This window comes from Myxocyprinus asiaticus, chromosome 38 (genome assembly GCF_019703515.2).
Source record: "Myxocyprinus asiaticus isolate MX2 ecotype Aquarium Trade chromosome 38, UBuf_Myxa_2, whole genome shotgun sequence".
Lineage (NCBI taxonomy): Eukaryota > Metazoa > Chordata > Actinopteri > Cypriniformes > Catostomidae > Myxocyprinus > Myxocyprinus asiaticus.
The window spans coordinates 3390189-3409933 of NC_059381.1; the positions used below are offsets into that span (position 1 = coordinate 3390189).

General features: G+C 36.4%; 2 protein-coding genes across 3 annotated transcripts in view; both read right to left on the reverse strand.

The window, feature by feature from the left end:
- The window catches only part of LOC127429268 (secretory carrier-associated membrane protein 1-like), a 129543-nt gene that overhangs the window by 32633 nt on the left and 77165 nt on the right, over window positions 1–19745 (reverse strand). Inside the window, exon 10 of one of the 2 annotated variants that reach the window (XR_007895248.1) lies at window positions 4245–4277. The exons of the other annotated variant lie outside the window; for it this stretch is intronic. The gene's annotated coding sequence lies outside the window, so the exon portion shown is untranslated. Of the gene's footprint in view, window positions 1–4244; window positions 4278–19745 lie in introns of those variants that run through there. 2 annotated transcript variants of the gene reach the window in all.
- The window catches only part of LOC127429232 (phospholipid-transporting ATPase IC-like), a 46867-nt gene that overhangs the window by 2645 nt on the left and 24477 nt on the right, over window positions 1–19745 (reverse strand). Inside the window, exons 4-25 of the mRNA XM_051678126.1 lie at window positions 17100–17213; window positions 15630–15728; window positions 15461–15522; window positions 15263–15335; window positions 13479–13549; window positions 12846–12928; window positions 12476–12634; window positions 12294–12382; window positions 10503–10693; window positions 10119–10327; window positions 9337–9380; window positions 9046–9202; window positions 6429–6617; window positions 6241–6353; window positions 4757–4921; window positions 3596–3707; window positions 3428–3503; window positions 3219–3342; window positions 2808–3099; window positions 1792–2015; window positions 1530–1613; window positions 1200–1445 (exon numbers count right to left, since the gene is read on the reverse strand). Of these exons, the coding sequence (XP_051534086.1) occupies window positions 1200–1445; window positions 1530–1613; window positions 1792–2015; window positions 2808–3099; window positions 3219–3342; window positions 3428–3503; window positions 3596–3707; window positions 4757–4921; window positions 6241–6353; window positions 6429–6617; window positions 9046–9202; window positions 9337–9380; window positions 10119–10327; window positions 10503–10693; window positions 12294–12382; window positions 12476–12634; window positions 12846–12928; window positions 13479–13549; window positions 15263–15335; window positions 15461–15522; window positions 15630–15728; window positions 17100–17213 (2976 nt within the window). The remainder of the gene's footprint in view (window positions 1–1199; window positions 1446–1529; window positions 1614–1791; window positions 2016–2807; window positions 3100–3218; window positions 3343–3427; window positions 3504–3595; window positions 3708–4756; window positions 4922–6240; window positions 6354–6428; window positions 6618–9045; window positions 9203–9336; window positions 9381–10118; window positions 10328–10502; window positions 10694–12293; window positions 12383–12475; window positions 12635–12845; window positions 12929–13478; window positions 13550–15262; window positions 15336–15460; window positions 15523–15629; window positions 15729–17099; window positions 17214–19745) is intronic.

A 19745-nucleotide genomic window follows, 5' to 3' on the forward strand; every position in this document is an offset into this window, starting at 1 on the left:
AGATATAACAAAGTGAAAGAAAAAAGAAAGAAAAATAAAAGAAAAAAGAGAGTAAAAGAAAGAATATAATACAGACAGAAAAAGAAAGAGAATAAAAGAAAAAGGAAGATATAGATAGATAGAAAAAATAGAAAGAAAAAAATGAAGAGAAAGAAAAAAGAAAGAAAAAATGAAAAAGATAGAAAGAAAAAGAAAGAAAAAAGAAGATATAGATAGATAGAAAAAAGAAAAGAGAAAGATAAAAAATGAAAAAAGAAAAAAGAGAATGAAAGAAAAAAGAAAGAAAAAAAGAGTAAAAGAAAGAATACAATAAAGACAGAAAGAAAAAAGAATAAAAGAAAAAGAAAAAATTAGAAAGAGAGAAAGGAAGAAAGAAAAGAAAAAAGATAGATAGGTAAATTAAAAGAAATAATGAAAAGAAAAAAGAGAGCAAAAAAGAAAAGAAAAAAGAAAATGAAAAAAGAGTGCAAAAGAAAGAATATAATACAGACAGAAAAAGAGAATAAAAGAAAAAGAGAAAAAATAAGGAAAATGAGAAAGATAATAATAAAGAAAGAAGAAAGAAAAAGAAACAAATTAAAGAAAAAAGAATGAAAGAAAAAAAAGAGTAAAAGAAAGAATATAATAAAGACAGAAAGCAAAAGCAAGAGAATAAAAGAAAAAGAAAAAATGAAAGAAAAAGAGAGAAAGAGAAAGAAAAAATCTAAAAGAAAAGAAGATATAGATAGATAGAAAAAAGAAAAGAAAAAAGAAAGAGAAGATAAAAATGAAAAAAGAGAAAGAAGATAATAAAGAAAAAAGAAAAGAGAATGAAAGAAAAAGAAACAAATTAATGAAAAAGATAGAAAGAAAGAAAGAAAAAGAGAATGAAAGAAAAGAGTAAAAGAAAGAATATAATAAAGACAGAAAGAAAAAGCAAGAGAATAAAAGAAAAAAAAAATTAAAGAAAAAGAGAGAAAGGAAGATAAATAAAAAATAATGAAAAAGAAAAGAAAATGAAAAAGAGAGCAAAAAGAAAAAGGAAGAAAAAAGAAAGAAAAGCAAAAGAAAGAAAAGAGAAATACATTTTTCTTTCTCTTTTTGTCTTTCTTTTGCATAATATAATGAATTCCAACATGACGTGAATGCATATTAGGTGCAAAGAGACCTGATGGAAAGTCAACGCACATCACATGATCAAGAATCAGCCAATCATGTACCTGCAGGTTTACGGTGATGATGAGCGATGACGCGGCTACCACGGCGAATGACTGATAGTCTGACGGAGCCTCCCCGTCTTGACCCATCGTCTGCAGGAACGCACCGTACGGAATGAAGAAGATCATGAGTGACGTGAAGATCCCGTGAAACAAACTGATGAAGAAGTTCCTGTAGTTAAACAGCGTCCCCTGCTGACCCGGAAGATAAAGCTTCGGGAACCGTAAACTCAGTTTGTCATTCACATCCTACACATGGAAGACAAAGAGACAGTTTAAGGTTTGGAAACATCCACCGTTTGAAGCTCGAAGAGATTGTTAATGAACTAATACCTGATCCAGAAGACCAACAAGGAGAACCGGCAGACTGCTGTAGCAAACGTTGTACAGAGTGATGAACCAATCTTCATATGCCGTCTTTACAAAACAAACAACAACACATCAACATTTTAAAGGTTATAAAAACGTAATTTCTTTCAAAACAATCATCAGGTCACATCGTCCATTGAAAACACCTTTAAATAACATCTGAAGTCTCAAATGAAATATAAATTAGCTATAACTTCCAAAAATCATTTCTTGACCGTTCTCTCACCTGTGAGGAAAATCCATTGAAGAACGAGAACCAGAAGTGGACCAAGGTGAAGGCGAAGTTCTTGTAGAAGAAATAACGCAGGAATTTGCACATGCGGATGTAGGACCAGCGCCCGTGTACCAGCAGGAGGCGCTCAAGATAACGAAACTGTGCGAAAGCGTAATCGCTGGACATGACAGCCTGCATGCCCTCCTGACCGCTAATGCCTACGCCAATGTCTGCAGCTGCAAACCAACAAGGGATCAGAAAGTTAACTATACAGTTACGGATACTTGCAAACTATAAAATTACAATAAAACTAGGGTTGCTGCAATACCAACTTTTAGTAGTTGACATATCAATACCATTAACGGAATATTCCGGGTTCAATACAAGTTAAGCTCAATCAACTGCATTTGTAGAATAATGCTGATTATCACAAAAATGCATTTCAACACGTTCCTCCTTTTCTTTAAAAAAAGCAAAAATGAAGGTTATAGTGAGACACGTACAATGGAAGTCAATGGGGTAAATTTTTGGATGGTTTAGAGGCAAAAATGTGAAGCTTTTTTTTTCTCCCCAATATGGAATGCCCAATTCCCAATGCGCTCTAAGTCCCCGTGGTGGCATAGTGACTCGCCTCCGGGTGGCGGAGGACGAATCCGCATCTGAGACAGTCAATCTGCGCATCTTATCACGTGACTTGTTGAGCGCGTTACCGTGGAGACATAGCGCGTGTGGAGGCTTCACGCTACTATCCGCAGCATCCACGCCCATCTCACCACGCGCCCCACTGAGAGTGAGAACCACATTATAGTGACCACGAGGAGGTTACCCTATGTGACTCCACCCTCCCTAGCAACCGGGCCAATTTGGTTGCTTAGGAGACCTGGCTGGAGTCACTCAGCACGCCCTGGATTCGAGCTCGTGACTCCAGGGGAGGTACTCAGCATCAATACTTGCTATTTAAATGAAGTCATTGTCATTCTTTACTGCACAAACACATCTCCTTTCTATGTAAATTAGGCTTCACTCACTCTTTATCATATTGACATCATTGGCTCCGTCTCCGATAGACAGAGTGCAAGCCTTCTTGTAGCGTTTCACCAGACTGACCACGTTGGCCTTCTGTTTGGGGGTCACTCTGCAACAGATCACTGCACTGCATTCACACGCCATGTCAACAAAGTCCTCCTGTCTCTTTTCTTTCTCCCAGTCATCGATGGGCTGGTTGCTGTCCTGAGGGTTGCTGGGGTTGGTGTGCCGTTTGCCGAGCTTCTTCAGGCGCAAACGACGACGCTTCTTTTTCTTCTCGTACAGGATCTCATTCTGCACAGAAAAGAGACGCCTTATGCCATTAACCTTACAATGATAACAGTTTAAGATACAACTCTAAAATGTCATCCTGAAAGACCCTAGTTGATCCAATCAGTGGATGAGGAACGTACCAGCCAGCCTCCGGTGATGATGAGGGCGTTCTTGCCAGGCTCTGTGAAAAACAGCTCCTTGTTCTTCTTATTCCTTCCTTGAGGGTCACTGCGTCTGTTTGCCTGTCTGTTCCTCAGCTGTTCACTGAGAAATGAAGAGAGTACCAATTAAAACACAGACGCATAGTCACAGATGATGTCACTGATGATGTCATAATCAGCAAACCTACTTCACGTCCTCTCCATAGTGGATCTTCATGTCATCGGTCAGCAGCTGGCACGAGTAGCCGATATTTTCAGCCGTCTCTGAGTGCATGATCAACAAAATCAACGTTTGATACTATAATCAAACATAATTGTCATTAAAATAACAGAACATTTCAGGATTATCCGCTAACCTTTCTTGTCTCCAGTCAGAACCCATATCTTGATGTCAGCCTTGGCTAGTTTTGCGATGGTCTCCGGAACGCCGTCCTGAAGTTTGTCTTCAATGGCTGTCGCACCAATCAGCTGAACAGACACAAACAAACGAGACATGTATTAATTATTGACCTCTTGTGTTGCAGTGATTTCACCATGGGATTTTAGGTACAATGAGATGCATATAAAACGTTTACAGTAATATGATAAAAGACAATAAGTCTTATCAAGATAAATAGTGTTTTTTTCCATTATTAGTTCAATTTAACGGATGAGAGAGGTCAACAGAGAATGGCCAGACTGGTTCAAACTGACAAAGTCTACGGTAACTCAGATAACCACTCTGTACAATTGTGGTGAGAAGAATATAATCTCAGAATGCTATTCTGAGATGCGGGTTGGTGCTGTTTTGGCAGCACGAGGGGGACCTACATAATATTAGGCAGTTGGTTTTAATGTCGTGGCTGATCGGTGTATAATGTAAGGAAATGTTAAAAAAGTATGGCCACAGGGGGGCCTGGGTAGCTCAGCAAGTAAAGATGATCACTACCACCCCTGGAGTCTGAGTTCGAATCCAGGGCATGCTGAGTGACCCCAGTCAGGCTTCCTAAGCAACCAATTGGCCCGGTTGCTAGGGAGGGTAGAGTCACATGGGGTAACCTCCTCGTGGTCGCTATAATGTGGTTCTTGCTCTTGGTGGGGCGCTTGGTGAGTTGTGCGTGGATGCCGCGGAGAATAGCGTGAAGCCTCCACATGCGCTAGTTCTCCGTGGTAACGCGCTCAACAACCCACGTGATAAATTATGGCCACAAGATGTAATTTAACATGATTTAAGTGTGATAAAATCACTACGCCAATAAAGTTGTAATATAGGATAGAACTTTACAATGATAAGATTAGCAAGTGATTTTATGCTACAAATGCTGTCGTTGAGAGCATTCCTTTAATATAGAATTCATCAAATTTGAAGGATATACATGAGTTCATGTCTATGTTTTTTTTTTTTTTTAAAAAGGCTGATGCCAAATATCTAGACAGCAGGCTGAAAATAGGTAGGTAACACTTCTGTTAATCTGCTTAACAATAATGGCCAACATGTTGAAAATGCTAAAAAGAAAAAAATATTCATAATTCATTACCAGAAGGTTATCTTCGATCTCCTCGTACACGCGGTCCAGAGCTTCCTCGCGGTTACCCATGGAAATGCTAGCGGCCTGATGTTTCGTCACCCAGACGTCGAAGTCTGCTTGACTGATGTCCTTGTAACAGAGACACAGAGTCCGCAGTGTCTCATTTGCAAAGATCTATGGGAGAAATCAAACCGCATTTATTTTCACAATTATTATTATTATTATTATTTTTTTTTTTAATTATTTATTTGATTGTCATTACTGTAATATAGTTATTTGTCATTTTAATTTAGTTTTATATTTAATCAGCAGAAATATATATTTTATAATTTATAGCAACAAAATATTTATAATTTAGAATATACACTTTATAGCAACAAAGGCTATAAATTAAAAACTAGCATGATGGGGGCCTGGGTAGCTCAGTGGTAAAATACGCTGGCTACCACCCCTGGAGTCGCAAGTTCGAACCCAAGGTGTGCTGAGTGACTCCAGCCAGGTCTCCTAAGCAACCAAATTGGCCCGGTTGCTAGGGAGGGTAGAGTCACATAGGGTAACCTCCTCGTGTTCGCTATAATGTGGTTCATTCTCGTGGGGCACGAGGTGGGTTGAGCGTGGATGCCGCGGTGGATGGCGTGAAGCCTTCACACATGCTATGTCTCCGTGGCAACGCGCTCAACAAGCCACGTGATAAGATGCGCGGGTTGATGGTCTCAGACGCGGAGGCAACTGAGATTCGTCCTCCACCTCCCAGATTGAGGCGAGTCACTACACCACCACGAGGACTTAAAGAGCGCACTGGGAATTGGGCATTACAAATTTGGGAGAGAAAAAAATAAACTAGCATGATGTACAAATACAAATCAGTGTTTTGTTGTTTTCTGAGATTTTGCTAAATATAAACTTAATTTTCTTTAAACAAAATACAATCCTTTTGTTTTCTTTTGATTATGGGGTTAAATATATGACCCGCAGAAATTCACAAATTTGCTTATTAACCATAAACAGCCTTAACCTCAATTAACTATTTACAAGGTCTTTTTTTCTTTCTCTTTTTTATTTGTTGTAATTCTAATTATTCTCTATGGTTATTGTTATTAGATTCACATTACTGTAATACAGTCATTTAATTTATTTTTTTAAATCAGCATAAATCAAAGGCAGTAGTTTTAAAACTACCATGATGCCCAAATACTATATAAATGATCATTTTTTGCATTTTGGTAATGAGTATTTAGGGTAAAAATGTGCTTAATTGTCATGAACATAATGACGCTTAATTATCTTTAAACTATTTTTTTTCTTTTGATTTTGGGGTGAAATATGACAAGCTTTCAGGAGATTCACCCAATTATTATCAAATAACATAAGTTGAAATGTAAAAATTTAGAAGATTCTTCTAATAAAAACGTCAATCATGGACCATAAGGGCATGTTTTGAATCATAACAGCATGCTGGACTTTAATTGCATTTAATAAATGTTGGTCCTCACGTCCAGAGCTTCCTGAGTCTTCTCTTTATGCTGGGAATTTGGATCGAGTCGCTGGTAGATCACAGTGTCTGCGCCCTTACAGTACAGCCGAATACGACCATCTGGAAACTTCACTGCAAACACAAACAGAAGAGTGAGAAAGAGAGTGATAGAAACAGAAGAAGAGACGATAGAAAGAGAGAACTCACGGATGATGGACATGCGCTTGCGGTCGCTGTTGAAGTCGAGCAGCGCGAGCACCTCGTAAGTTTCCACTTTACCCATCTCACTGACAGTGATGGTGTCCTGTGTTCGGGACAGAAACACAAAGCCGAAGTTCCGTGCGGCTGTTACCAGAGCGCCCTCATCAGGAGACGCCGCCTGGTACACAAGATCATCTAAACACAGAAAGGAAGGGGTATAAATCACAAACTGACAATAATTCACCATAAACCATATACAACATTTCTAGAAAATATGTCAACTGCGAGAAGACGATGACAAAAGTTTATAGCTATGTGCATGCTACCACACTACTCATACTATTTTAGCAGTATGCATTATGTACACTGTTCACAGTATGCACATTTTCTATATGCATAAAATACCCGGATGACCCACAACATGTGCCAAAATCTGGTTGTATACTGCTTAGTATACTATGATGATTACTATATCCCACAATGCAATGCGCTCGACTTGACCATCCATTTGAGCAATATCTAATTTTTCTTGACTGTCAGAAGATATTTTAACTAGAGCTGTCAAAACGCGTTACGCATGCGATTAATTTAAAAGGTATAATACGTTAATTTTTCATAATCGCGATTAACTCATTCACTGTTAATACAGTATAAACCAGCATAAACACTGGTTGAAAGGGCGGAACCTTTGCGATGTGTCCGCACTATATTGTTACATATTTCTGTCGTAGGAAATATATGCATTTTGACAGAAAAGATGTGTATTGAAAGTCAAATTTCAACACTTTCAAAATCTGCGATTAATCGCGATTAACTACGAAAAATTATGCGATTAATCATGTTTTTTTTTTTTTGACTGACAGCACTAATTTTACCACAAAATTGTAATAAAAATACTTTCACACAGTTTTCAGTGATTAATCGCGATTAGTCATGGTACATTGTACATTAAAACAAACATTAAAATATAAAAATGTTATATATTTACTTTATACTTTGTCTCAAAGAACATGCAAGAAATTGTTTAGTCATCTTTTATTTTAATTATTTAAAAATGCACGTTTAAATGTTCTGTTTTTTGCGAATAGAGTTAATTAGATACATTTGTAAAGGTGTAAATCTTTGATACAAGTATATTTTTAAATGCCATAAAATCAATGGACATGCTGTAATTAAAAGTTGGGCAAAATCTTCTGGCATTTTCCAGTGGACTTTTTTAGTAGCAGGATCTAGTGGGCAGATTTCATTAATATCAAGCTTTATTGGCAAAATAAACATAAGTGTACATTGCCAATGCATTATTAGACATTATATATACCGATATAAAACCTGAATGCTGAAGTTTAATTGGCTGAACTTTAAAATCTCAAAATTATTATTATTTCTGATTGCCGTTCAGTCTCTATCACGCACATGTAATCGGTCCCGCTCGACCCGCTCTGAGCGGGATTCGAACCGGTGTCTCCGACATGCGAGGTGGGCACATTAACGAGGAGGCTACAGCCTCTATCGTCAGTCGCTAGTGTGCCTCTTGAGGCCAGGGGAGTGAGGTTTACACAGTGCATAGCTACCTACCAGCTGGCTACCGTTACACACACACTGGGTCTCTCTCATGTGGTTTCGCTTTTTACACCGGTCCAGATGACAGTGAGCGTTTTCGTGCAATGCGAAGAGATATGGTAGCTTGCCCGCATCTCTCCCACACCTGGCTCACCGCTTGTGTGTGAAGTCTCCATTCTCCATATAGTAAATCCGCTCCCGTGTTTATTATGCTCGTTGCGGTTAATGAATAAGCGTGTACTACTCCAAACAATCAGTTTCTGTGCTAGGATGTGCTGTCACGTCGAGCGTGTACATCCTGGAAATTTACATTTGCCAATTTTAGCCACGAGAAGTGAAAAAACGGTTACTGCATTAATTGCGTCATTTTTTGTATTTTTATGCTTTTAACAGTCAACTATTAATCGCAGAAATAAACACGCTAAATTTCCCAGCCCCAGAAAATACATAATAACCCTATTTATTTCTGAGATGATAAATCCATGGCATTTGACGTATTAAACATGTATTGTAATGTGGTCATGTGACAACAGATGTTTAATGTGGCATAATGTTTTTGCATATAATTTTTTGCCCATTTTTTAAAAATATTTTATTTTTATTATTTTGGAATGCAGTATACGGGCGGCACTGTGGCTCAGTGGGTAGCACTGTCGCCTCACAGCAAGAAGGTCCAGGGTTCCCGGCTCAACTGGGCCTTTCTGTGTGGAGTTTACATGTTCTCCCCGCATTCGTGTGGGTTTCCTCCAGGTGCTCTGGTTACCCTCATAAGTCCAAAAACATGCAGGTTAAGTTAATTGGAGACTCTAAATTGCCCCATAGGTGTGAGTGAGAGTCCCTCAGCCACTGGGGGTTGCGTCAGGAAGGGCATTCGGCGTAAAACTTGTGCAAAGTCAAATATGCGGATCACGGATGGTCCGCTGTGGGGACCCCTAATGGGAGCAGCCGAAAGGAGGAGGAGGAATGCACTATACAGTGTCAACTCTGCAGTATGCAGTACTCCAAAAGCCTATGAAATGTGCTTTTATGCAAATTTTCTGTTGATTTTATTTGGTCTCCTCACCATTTTTCTGTTCTACCATGACAGTGTGACACAAGGACAACAGCTTGAAGAACTCCAGTATTGCAGGGTCCTTCTTCAAACAGATACAGGAAATTAGGAAACTGTCTGAAAACTGGAACTTCCTGTCAGCGTACTTATTCCAGCTGAAATCTGCAGGCTACAAAATCAGAGAGAAAAACATGTATTTATTTATTTTGTATTTTTTTAATGCATGACTTTCTGACTAAAAGTTGAGACTATACGTGTATATTAAGGAAACAAAGTTGGATGTGGTAATGTGTATATACATACCTTTGCATGATCCAAGGCCACACCATCAGCACTGGTGGGATCGCCTAAAGATAAAAAATAAGCATTATTTTGAAATTATTTAATATTTTCCTACCAAGAAGGGCAGCAAATGCTTAGATAAAGATGGAAACGTCATGATAAACTATTTTTGTCTAAAGAAATACAGAGTAGTGCATCTCAAAGCAAAACTCGTCACAACTTTTCACCTGTTTTATCATCTGCCAGGCAAATCAAAAGTCTGATCGTTTGGAAAAGTAATAGCACAGCTCTACTCAAGATGAAACTATTTTATAGACAGATAGAGTCACTTCTCACGGTCAGCATGTTTTGCACCCAACTGCAAGAAACCTGAACAGTATGAAACTCAAGACGCCAAATCTCTCCCACGGTCACACACAATATCACACCTCACACACACGTCCCAGGAGTCACAGGTGACACAAACACACAGAATAAACTCTGTACTAGGACAAAGTAGATTGCTCAAGGCACACAAACAGGACACCTGACACTTCATCCTTTAATAACTTCCTCAAGTGGTGAGCTTGGTCTGACAGTTCGTATAAAAATCCAAAAATGGGACACAGGTCTGTTCTTATAGGGTCACGGACAGCAGGGAGAAAATAACATTAAATGCAAGTAATAAAATGGATCTAATCATATAATCCTGCAGAGTTAGGATAGCAAAATAAATAGGCTTTTCACTTTTTTAAAGGGAGAAGAAAACGTTTCCTATATTGTTTGTTGTTCCCAATCAAACGCTACATTTCATCAGCTCTCACCATAGGTACATCCTGAGATGCTGCACTTCTTGAAGGCCATGATATTCTGCGTGAGCGTGCCGGTTTTATCAGAGAAGATGTACTCAATCTGGCCAAGCTGCTCGTTCAGTGTGGTGGTTCTGGCTTTAGCTGGTGTGTCCTTTTCAGCGTAGTACATCTGCAGATCCCAGTTAATGAACTTACTCTGACCCAACCGGATCACCTCCACACTGACGAATAGAGAGAAAAGTCACACTTAAGACCAAAACTATATGCATAACATAAATGAGTGAATAAAGAGTGGTTGATTGACAAGGTATCTGATTGATGGTTGTTCTAGAAGCTGCTCAGTGATTGGTAGAATTATGACAGCTTGTGTTTGTACGCATTGCATTGGTATCATACCTCACATAAAGAGAGATGGGCACCATGGTGTTGAGGATGATGATGTAGCCCCAGAAACTGAGGAACCCTCTGTAAGATGAAGTGTAGCCCGAACCATCGTAAAGATACCAGGCCTTACTGCCGATGCTCTCGTACCAGTATGTGTGTCCGATGGACAGACCAGCACAGATCAAAATCAGCATGACAAAGATCTACAGACAGAGATGGAAGGAATGTTGAAAACCCAAGACAAAGATGATGACGATAATGGTATTTAAAGGGATGGTTCACCCTCAGAACGTCTCTCTTTGCCATACAACCAAAGTGGCTGGTGACGGTCAAGCTCCAAAAAGGACAAAATAGTACCATGAAAGTACCATAACCTCCTGAGACCCGAGCGTGACTGCTGTGTGCATTTTCCATTTCCCTTTTTAATTTGTAACTAGTTGAGCCTAATAAACATGCATGTGTGGACAGCGAGACTAAGTTGTGAAATTTTAAACAATACCAAGCTATAGAAACTCAAAAATGTTAATCAAATTGTTTATTATGTTTCTAGGAGTGTTGATCATGTTTTTGAGACGTTACAGACATTAAATCAGAAATTAGCATAATTAATTCTGATTAAAAGTAATGGTCAGCATCATCCAATCACTGCCAACCATGTTAAAATAAAATTTAGCATTATAAATTCTGAATCTATGTACTGATTATCATTGTCCCATGTCTGCCAAACATCATCTGCATAGGACTGCATAGGAAAGCTATAGGATGCTCCCTTGCTCCCTACTTAGTGAATGACTTAACCTCCAGTGTGCTGTCTGTCTGCACTGGTCTCAGAACAGTTTGAAATTCTCTTTCTTTTCATCCTAACTCCATATTAATCCTCTAAAAGCAATTTTTTTTTGCTTTTGGATGCATCCACTGATTCTAATTGTGATAATGCACAGTAAATATAGGAAAAAATGCATTGAAGTCACATTAGTGTACATTGTGTTTAGCAAAGTGGCGTTTCACGTAATATCGCTCAAATTTGAGAAATGGCATATCGGATGAAACTAGAGACTCTAATCTTTTCACTCAAACTGGTTTCAGTGTAAAAGCTTAATTAGGTTTCTTGCCAGATGTAGTTTTGTTGCCGTTTCTCCCAAAGACAAACTCCGCTTTGATTGACACTATGTCATGTTGTCATGTGACTTCGTACATCGAAACTTTAACCCTTTACTGACAGCACAGAGTCTCCTGAACTGAGCTCAGTTGGTTTAAATGAATTTCAATTATGCGTTGCGTATAGCAAAGTCAAAATACAACGTCCACGCATGTGTACGTGGGGTCGCACGAGGATAAAAGTAGTCCAAATAGTGCACGTTAGCTCTTGAATCTCATTCACGCTTGTTTAATTCAAAACATTTTAATGCGATGTGTCGGACTGGTTAAAGACAAGCGAGAACCAACGATGTTTGAGGTCAAACTTGATGTTATGCATTTTGGAGGCAACATTTTTGAATGAGATTTGAGCTACAGAGGAGGCAAAAATTTCAGTGAACGACGACTAAATTTAGTTTGTTCTCACACAAAGCTATCACATGCCTTCAGAAGACTTGGAACATAGCGCACAACAGCATAAATCACCAACCACTTTTGCTGTTTAAAAAATGCAAAATAAAATGTGTTCAAAGCTAGAAAGAAAGTCATACGGGCTTGGAACAGCATGAGAGTGTGTAAATGATGACAGAATGTCATTTTTAGGAGAACTTTCCCTTTAAATTACTAATATGCTGGTAATGTTTGCATGAATAGATAGTAACTCACAGTGTAGACCATGTAATTCATGAGCTTGTCTATTTTGGTGCGTTTGAATCTGGTCTTTCCTCCATTTCTCATTATTTTAGTGTCATTTCCTGCAGAAAGAAACATTACAGCAGCTTGAACAAACACCAACAGCAACCGATCACCAGAGACTATGTGCGAGTGTTTGTGTGTTGACCTCTGACCTGCAAATATGACCAGCCCATGACACACTTCGGTGTTGCGAATTTTGCATCCTCTGAGCAGCATGTTGTCGAGATCGAGAGAGTAACTCTGAGAATCCCAGATCATCGTTCCCACAAACTTATCCAAACGATTGTTGGGTTCTTCACACACAACTATCGCTGAAAGAGAGAGAGAGAGAGACACACAAAAAAAAACAGAGATTATTTTAATATCATAAATGGAAATATTCAACCAAAAGATACAGAAAGAGACACCATGTGCTCCATTATAATTTCAGCTTATCATAAATGACATTTCATTATGACAGAATGAAAGCCATAAAAATCGTTGTATGTGTGAACGCCCCTTAGGAGTCACCGTCATATTTACCATTAAACCTCGCCATCTGTTCCTCCTCTTGAAGATTTTCATCTGTCACTTTCAGACCCATCTTAAACTTCAGATTCGTCTCTCTGGACAAACCAAAACAAAGAAACAAACAAACAAACAATTATAAGCCATATTGATAAATGCTATGAAATCATACCACACCAAAACCAACCTGGTATTCTCACTAATGAGTCTACACGACATGGATCTATTTCACAATCCCTGAATCAGTCCACCGACAAAACCAGGAGCTATTGTAATGTCACAGACAATATGAATAAAGAGTGTTTGAATGTGTGTGTTTGAATTGAAGGTAGATCACTTCAGAATCTCTACGAGCCGAACAATGAACGCATCCATTACACAAATCCCAATATGAATCACAATTCCAGCACTTAAATGACTGTTCATACAACCATTGGATTGTCATTACAAAATCACCATAGTGTAAGTCATTACTTGAAATCAAACAAAAACATATGTATACATATACATTTATGTACTGAACATACCATTTGATTATGACTATAAAGTGTATATAAGTGTGGAATTTGAGGTTATTATTATGAACCATAATGCAAGTTTGTATTGTAGTGTGTATGTTTAACTTATGGTAGGTGAAGTGTGTCTTACCCATCAAGTTCTGCCGTCTCTACATAACACAGACTGTTGGGGTTTGAACTGGATAACGACAGAATGTCTGCCTATATGACGTCAAAACAAATGACAAACAAACTTAAACAAATGAAATGAATGAATGATGTGGCAGAAATGAGACATGAAATGGGGAGAAATGGAGGATAAACTAGACATGACCGCAAACGACACATAACCGATTCACAAAAAACATGATGAATATGTCAGATATATTATACTGCCTTCGGCATGAACAGATTACTGTCTTCTAGGTAAATTATTATTACAACCTTCTATTTAATATTAATTTATTTTGTATTATAATATAAACTATATAATTTTTTTTATAAATTAATACTTTAATAAATAAAAAATAAACTGTTTAAAATCATTTATAAATTATAATTATTATAATAATCATATTAAATTATATAAATAAAAATAAAAAACATTATTTAACGAAAATATTACATTAATATGTTTATTTATTTATTTTTAATTAAAACATACATTTTAAGATTTATGTTTTATGTATTTCAATTAAAAAAATATACTTTATAATTTAGAATTTATAAAATAATTTATAAATGACACAACCTAGTCACAAAAATATGTGATGAATATGTCAATAATATTATGCTGCCTTTGGCATGAACATATTACTGTGTTCTAGGTAAATTATAATTACTCCCTTCTATTTAATATTAATTTAATATTTAATTTAATTTATATTATAATATAAACAATATAAAATGTGTTATAAATTAATACTTTAATAAATTAAAAATAAACTATTCATAATGATTTATAAATTATTATTATGATCAAATAATATAATAATTATATTAAATTATGTATTTTTTTATTTTTTATTTTAATGTAATACAAATATTTAATTAATGTGATTTTATTAAGTTTTTTATTTATTTCTAATAAAAACATACATTTTAAGATTTATATTTGATGTATTTCAATTTAAAAAAATATACTTCATGATTTAGAATTCATAAAAATAATTTATAAATGACAACCTAGTCACAAAAATATGTGATGAATATGTCAGATATATTATGCTGCCTTTGGCATGAACAGTTTACTGTCTTCTAGGTAAATTATTAATACTCCCTTCTATTTAATATTAATTTATATTATAATATTAACTATATAAAATGTGTTATAAATTAATACTTTAATACATTAAAAATAAACTATTCAAAATAATTTATGAATTATTATTATTATCAAAAAATATAATAATTATATAAAATAGTAAATAAAAATAATGTAATAAAATATAAAATTAATATGTTTTTTTTTTTTTTTTTTTTTTATTAAAACATACATTTTAAGATTTATATTTAATGTATTTAAATTAAAAAATATATTTATGATTTAGAATTTATAAAAGCTCTACAGCAGATAAGACAAAGTCTCTAAAACCGGGTCTTAACCAGAAGCGATATGATAAAACCACAAGTGAGGTTTTGTCCTAAACGACCGCGACAAGAAATTATTCGAACGCTTCTATTTCTGTGGCATCTATCCGGGTAGCCCCACCCACTGCAAACTCTCATTGGTCCAAAATAACTGTGTATTAAACATAAAATATGTTCTGATTGGCCGTGATTCCACCACATCGCGCAACAGTTTCGCGTTCAGTGTCTCTGGTATTTTGTTGCATCGTGTCTGGTTGGGACAAAACTTTACGGAACAAAAAAAAAAAAAAAAAAATCAGCCATGATTTCTCAATGGTAAGGCAGACAAATGTATAAATAACTCACTGGGATAAAATCGTTTTTCTTTAGTCGTACAATATCACCAACTTGCAAGTGCATCCATCTGGTCTCGACAAATCTGATAACAGAATTAATGTTGCATTAAAAGTGCACAAACGTGTATGTCAGCTTCTCATTGACAATCATAAAAACTGTTCTTATAAATTGTGATACTTCCTAAATGAGATTTGATATTACATTTACCTGCCGTTAAGCAACACGTCACACTTCCTGTTGTTGATTTCTTTGTCCATTCTGTGTCGAGCCTTTCAATAAGAGAGACCGATCATATGACAGAAACTATGACCACTGTCAAGCATTACGTCAATCTACTGCTTTCTTTTCAATAACTAAACACACACACTCAACTCACCAGGTCGTCCACCAGGTCTTTGATGGCAGTGATGCCAAGCACCAGCACTAATGGCACTAGGGTGGTGTACCAAGGCAGTGTGGTGATTTGAGGAATAATCTGACATATTAAAAACAAAAGAGAGTGGAGAGAGAGTTTAGACTACCGTAAATATAATTCCTTTAAAAGATGGTCAAATGTTTCATTAAATAACACATACAAGCAGGTTTATCATGGATTTGACCTTCATGTGGCCAAGATAATTAATTTAACCTTGATATTCACAGGAAACTGTGCTTATGGTGGGTAAGGGACTGTCTGAAAAGTACTCACATTGTGCTAATATGTGCTAAAACTATGGAGGGTGTGGTAAGGGACCGTCTGAAAAGTACTCACATTGTGCTAAAATGTGCTAAAACTATGGAGGGTGTGGTAAGGGACCGTCTGAAAAGTACTCACATTGTGCTAAAATGTGCTAAAACTATGGAGCGTATGGTAAGGGACCGTCTGAAAAGTACTCACATTGTGCTAAAATGTGCTAAAACTATGGAGGGTGTGGTAAGGGACCGTCTGAAAAGTACTCACATTGTGCTAAAATGTGCTAAAACTATGGAGCATGTGGTAAGGGACCATCTGAAAAGTACTAACATTGTGCTAAAATGTGCTAAAACTATGGAGGGTGTTGTAAGGGACGTCTGTACGGACGTCTGTAGGGACAACCACCCCCCACCCCCGTCAAAAGCTCTAGAGAGAGTGTCCCGTATTTTATAACTTCAAAATTGGCAACCCTACTTCAGATGGTCCCTTACCACACCCTCTACTACAGTACTGATTCAATACAGGATGCATCATTTCATCTGTAAATACGTGACGATCCCGTATTTTACGGATCGGGTGGCAACCCTAATGGGCACCATTCACTTCCATTATAAGTGCTATACTGTAACTGCAATTTTTGCTGTTTTTAAAGAAAACAAGGGACTAGTTCAAATACATTTTTGTAGTAATCAACATTATGCCACAAAAGCTGTCGATTGAGCTTAACTTGCATTGCTAAGCTAATTGTATTGGACCTACATTCCTTTAATAAATGTCTCTGGTTTTATTATGCATCATTTATAATAAAATAGTAAGAATGTAATGAAATCCAGTGCCTCAGCAATGACCTTCCTTTTCTGGTGATGTAATCAAGGTCATGTGGGTTGGGAAAAATAATATTAACCAATAACAGAACGGAAACTTTTCAAAAAACAATTTAGCGTTTGTAGAAAATGTGAGAATGACCTGATATAATCTTGAAAGCTTCTGTAAAACTGGGTTATAAATTATATAAAGGTAAGTGCAATTGCTAAATATTCTTTTATGTTGACTTTTAAGTGAACAAGTTGACTTTAATAAGATCTTCCAGCTTTATAAATACACTCACTAAGAGCATGAAACTCTTTATTACACTGTGAGCATAACTGTAAAACTGTCATGTCTGAGACATACCTGTAGGATGAGGAGACACAGGAAGTAGAGGTTAGCTGCTCTCTTAAACTGCTCATACAGGTTCAAGGGCAGGAAGGTGAGGACGTTGTATTTATAAGTCTTGATCGCATTTCCCTTAAAACAAAAAGAAATGTCAAAGATGAACAAACTGATATAGTAAATATCAACTTCATCCAGCAGCTGTGTTCATCATATCTGTGAAGTGTGGCTTAGTGGTTAAAAATGTTGTATGGTAATTGAAAGATTGTAGGTTCAAACCCTTGATAAGGGTGAGTCACCATTGTGCATGCCCTAGAACAAGGGTTTTAAGTTAATACAGTACAACAAAAATATTGGTCTATTCCTTACACAAAGCTGCCAAGTGGCTTCAGAAGACTTCAGCCTAATTTATACTATAAAAGAAGCCAAACTTTTTTCTCCTGGACGAACTACATCACCATAGGCGAACGAAGCTGTCGTTTATACTACGCGCAATGGCGTTTTAAAATAAGTTAGTTGACGGTGATGCCACAAAAGATTGTCTACTCTCTGGTGGAGGACACATCCAGTAAGCTGTCTCTGTTATAATATTTTTACAATAGGGAATTTCCACGTTTTTCAGGCTTCAAAGTAAAACAATCGTAACTTAGGCACAGAGCTGCTACCGGTTACGCACACAAGCACACACACAAAAACACTTCTGACATATTTTATACTTTTGTAGATTAGATTTTTTTCCCTGAATTGCACTTATAATGTTCGTCAAGGTTTCTTGCACCAAAAGCAAAATCTTTTTTTTTTATGCTCTCTCTCACTCTCTCTCTCTCTCTCTCTCTGACTGTTAAAGAGTTTAACAGGCTGTATTTGTTACTGCACCTTAAAGACATCTATATGTAAACGACCTCTGGTATGATTAGATAACCTCTATATATCAACACTGTATTAACAGGTCAGGTTGCTTAATACTGAATATGCGTTGAATATTTAAATGTGGGCGGTCAGTGTTGAATAGTACCAATAAACACCTCTTTAAAAATTGAAGATTAGATTAAGCAAAACATGCAATAAGTAATCCAAATGTAATCTGATTAGATAAAAGATTACTGTGAAAGTACATATATTAATGATCTCATGGTTATGATGTCATAATCATGGAGATTACTGAACGAGTCATTTTTGTGTTTTGGTTTCAATAGGCTGGAAAGAGAGTTTTGAGCTGTGAATGTTAAAGTATGTCTGCATAATGCAAAGCAAAAAAAATAGTGTTTTTCATGATACAAGTCTTAAAATCAGTGGCCTTCTTTCTTTTAACTCTTTTGACCCTCATATTGCGTTCATTATCTGCATACACCTTTTGCATTCGCAAGTCAATTCTGACCTGGTGGAATTCAAGTTTATAAATCATTAATAACCCGATGGTTTTCATCTAATACTATACTATAAGTCTTTAATAGGTTCTTAATGGTTCAAACATATATAAAGATTTATATTTTTGGCATGTTAACTAACAAATATAAAAAAAATAATAAAATATAGAAATTCTTTGGCATTTCAAAAAATACAACTACAGCCAAACCAGTGTGACACAAGTGAAAACATCTTTTTATATCAAAGTTTCTGTGAAATTGTATCTAAATATAACATAATATATAATATATGTTAACATCTAATGTGAGAATTATTAGTAATTTGAATGAATTTCCTATTACCCATAACTGCTCATTATAACTTGGTGGTCAAATGTTATGAAAGCAACGTATTATTTTTTCAACTAAACATCATTAAAACAACTGTACAACTGAATGAATGAATGTTACATTTATATAGCGCTTTTCGGACACTACACTCAAAGCACTTCACACAGTGAACAGGGGACTCACCACCAGTGTGCAGCATCCACCTGGATGATGCGACGGCAGCCATAGTGCGCCAGAATGCTCACCACACACCAGCTATTGGTGTTGTATACTCAAGTATACAACAATAATACTTCTTTACTATGTTTTTACCAGTAAAATGTGGACAATTTCCTCTTTCAAGCCCTATTTAGACTAATGTGTGCATGAACTTTTGCTCTCGCAACACCTCCTTTAGATAGTAGTACCTTTGATTTAGTTTATTTGTTACGTTTTTTACATCTGTCATGTCTGTTTTGTACAGGAATGTGTGTGTATGTGCATGTCTGTAATCAAGATGCAGTCCCAGTGAGAGACAACACAGTGTGTGAGAGTGTATGGGAAAGAGGCAAAATGTAAGTGAAGTGTTTATAAGTAAATATTTAAATCATAGAAGTACAAAAAAAAAAAAAAAAAAAATCGACATAATATCATACTATATGTAAAGCCACAATTGGTGCCCGGGTCAAAAATCCCGTGAGCACAAAAGATGTAAAAAAAAAAAATTATATGGTAATGTCCAACCTGGTCTCATAGTGAAAACGTGACTCAATATACTGTACATTTTTACAAAACTTTACGTGTCTCCAGGTACAATTCCCTGCAGTTTGCAGATGAAATGAACACTAGAGGCGCTACAACAACTGTGTTTTGTTCACTTTCACTCAAATCATGACTTCAGTGGCTGATAATGACTTTATAAACACTTATTTTTCTCTCTATTACTCAGACCCTGCTATGATATCAAAACACTTTTACTCTAACACATCTT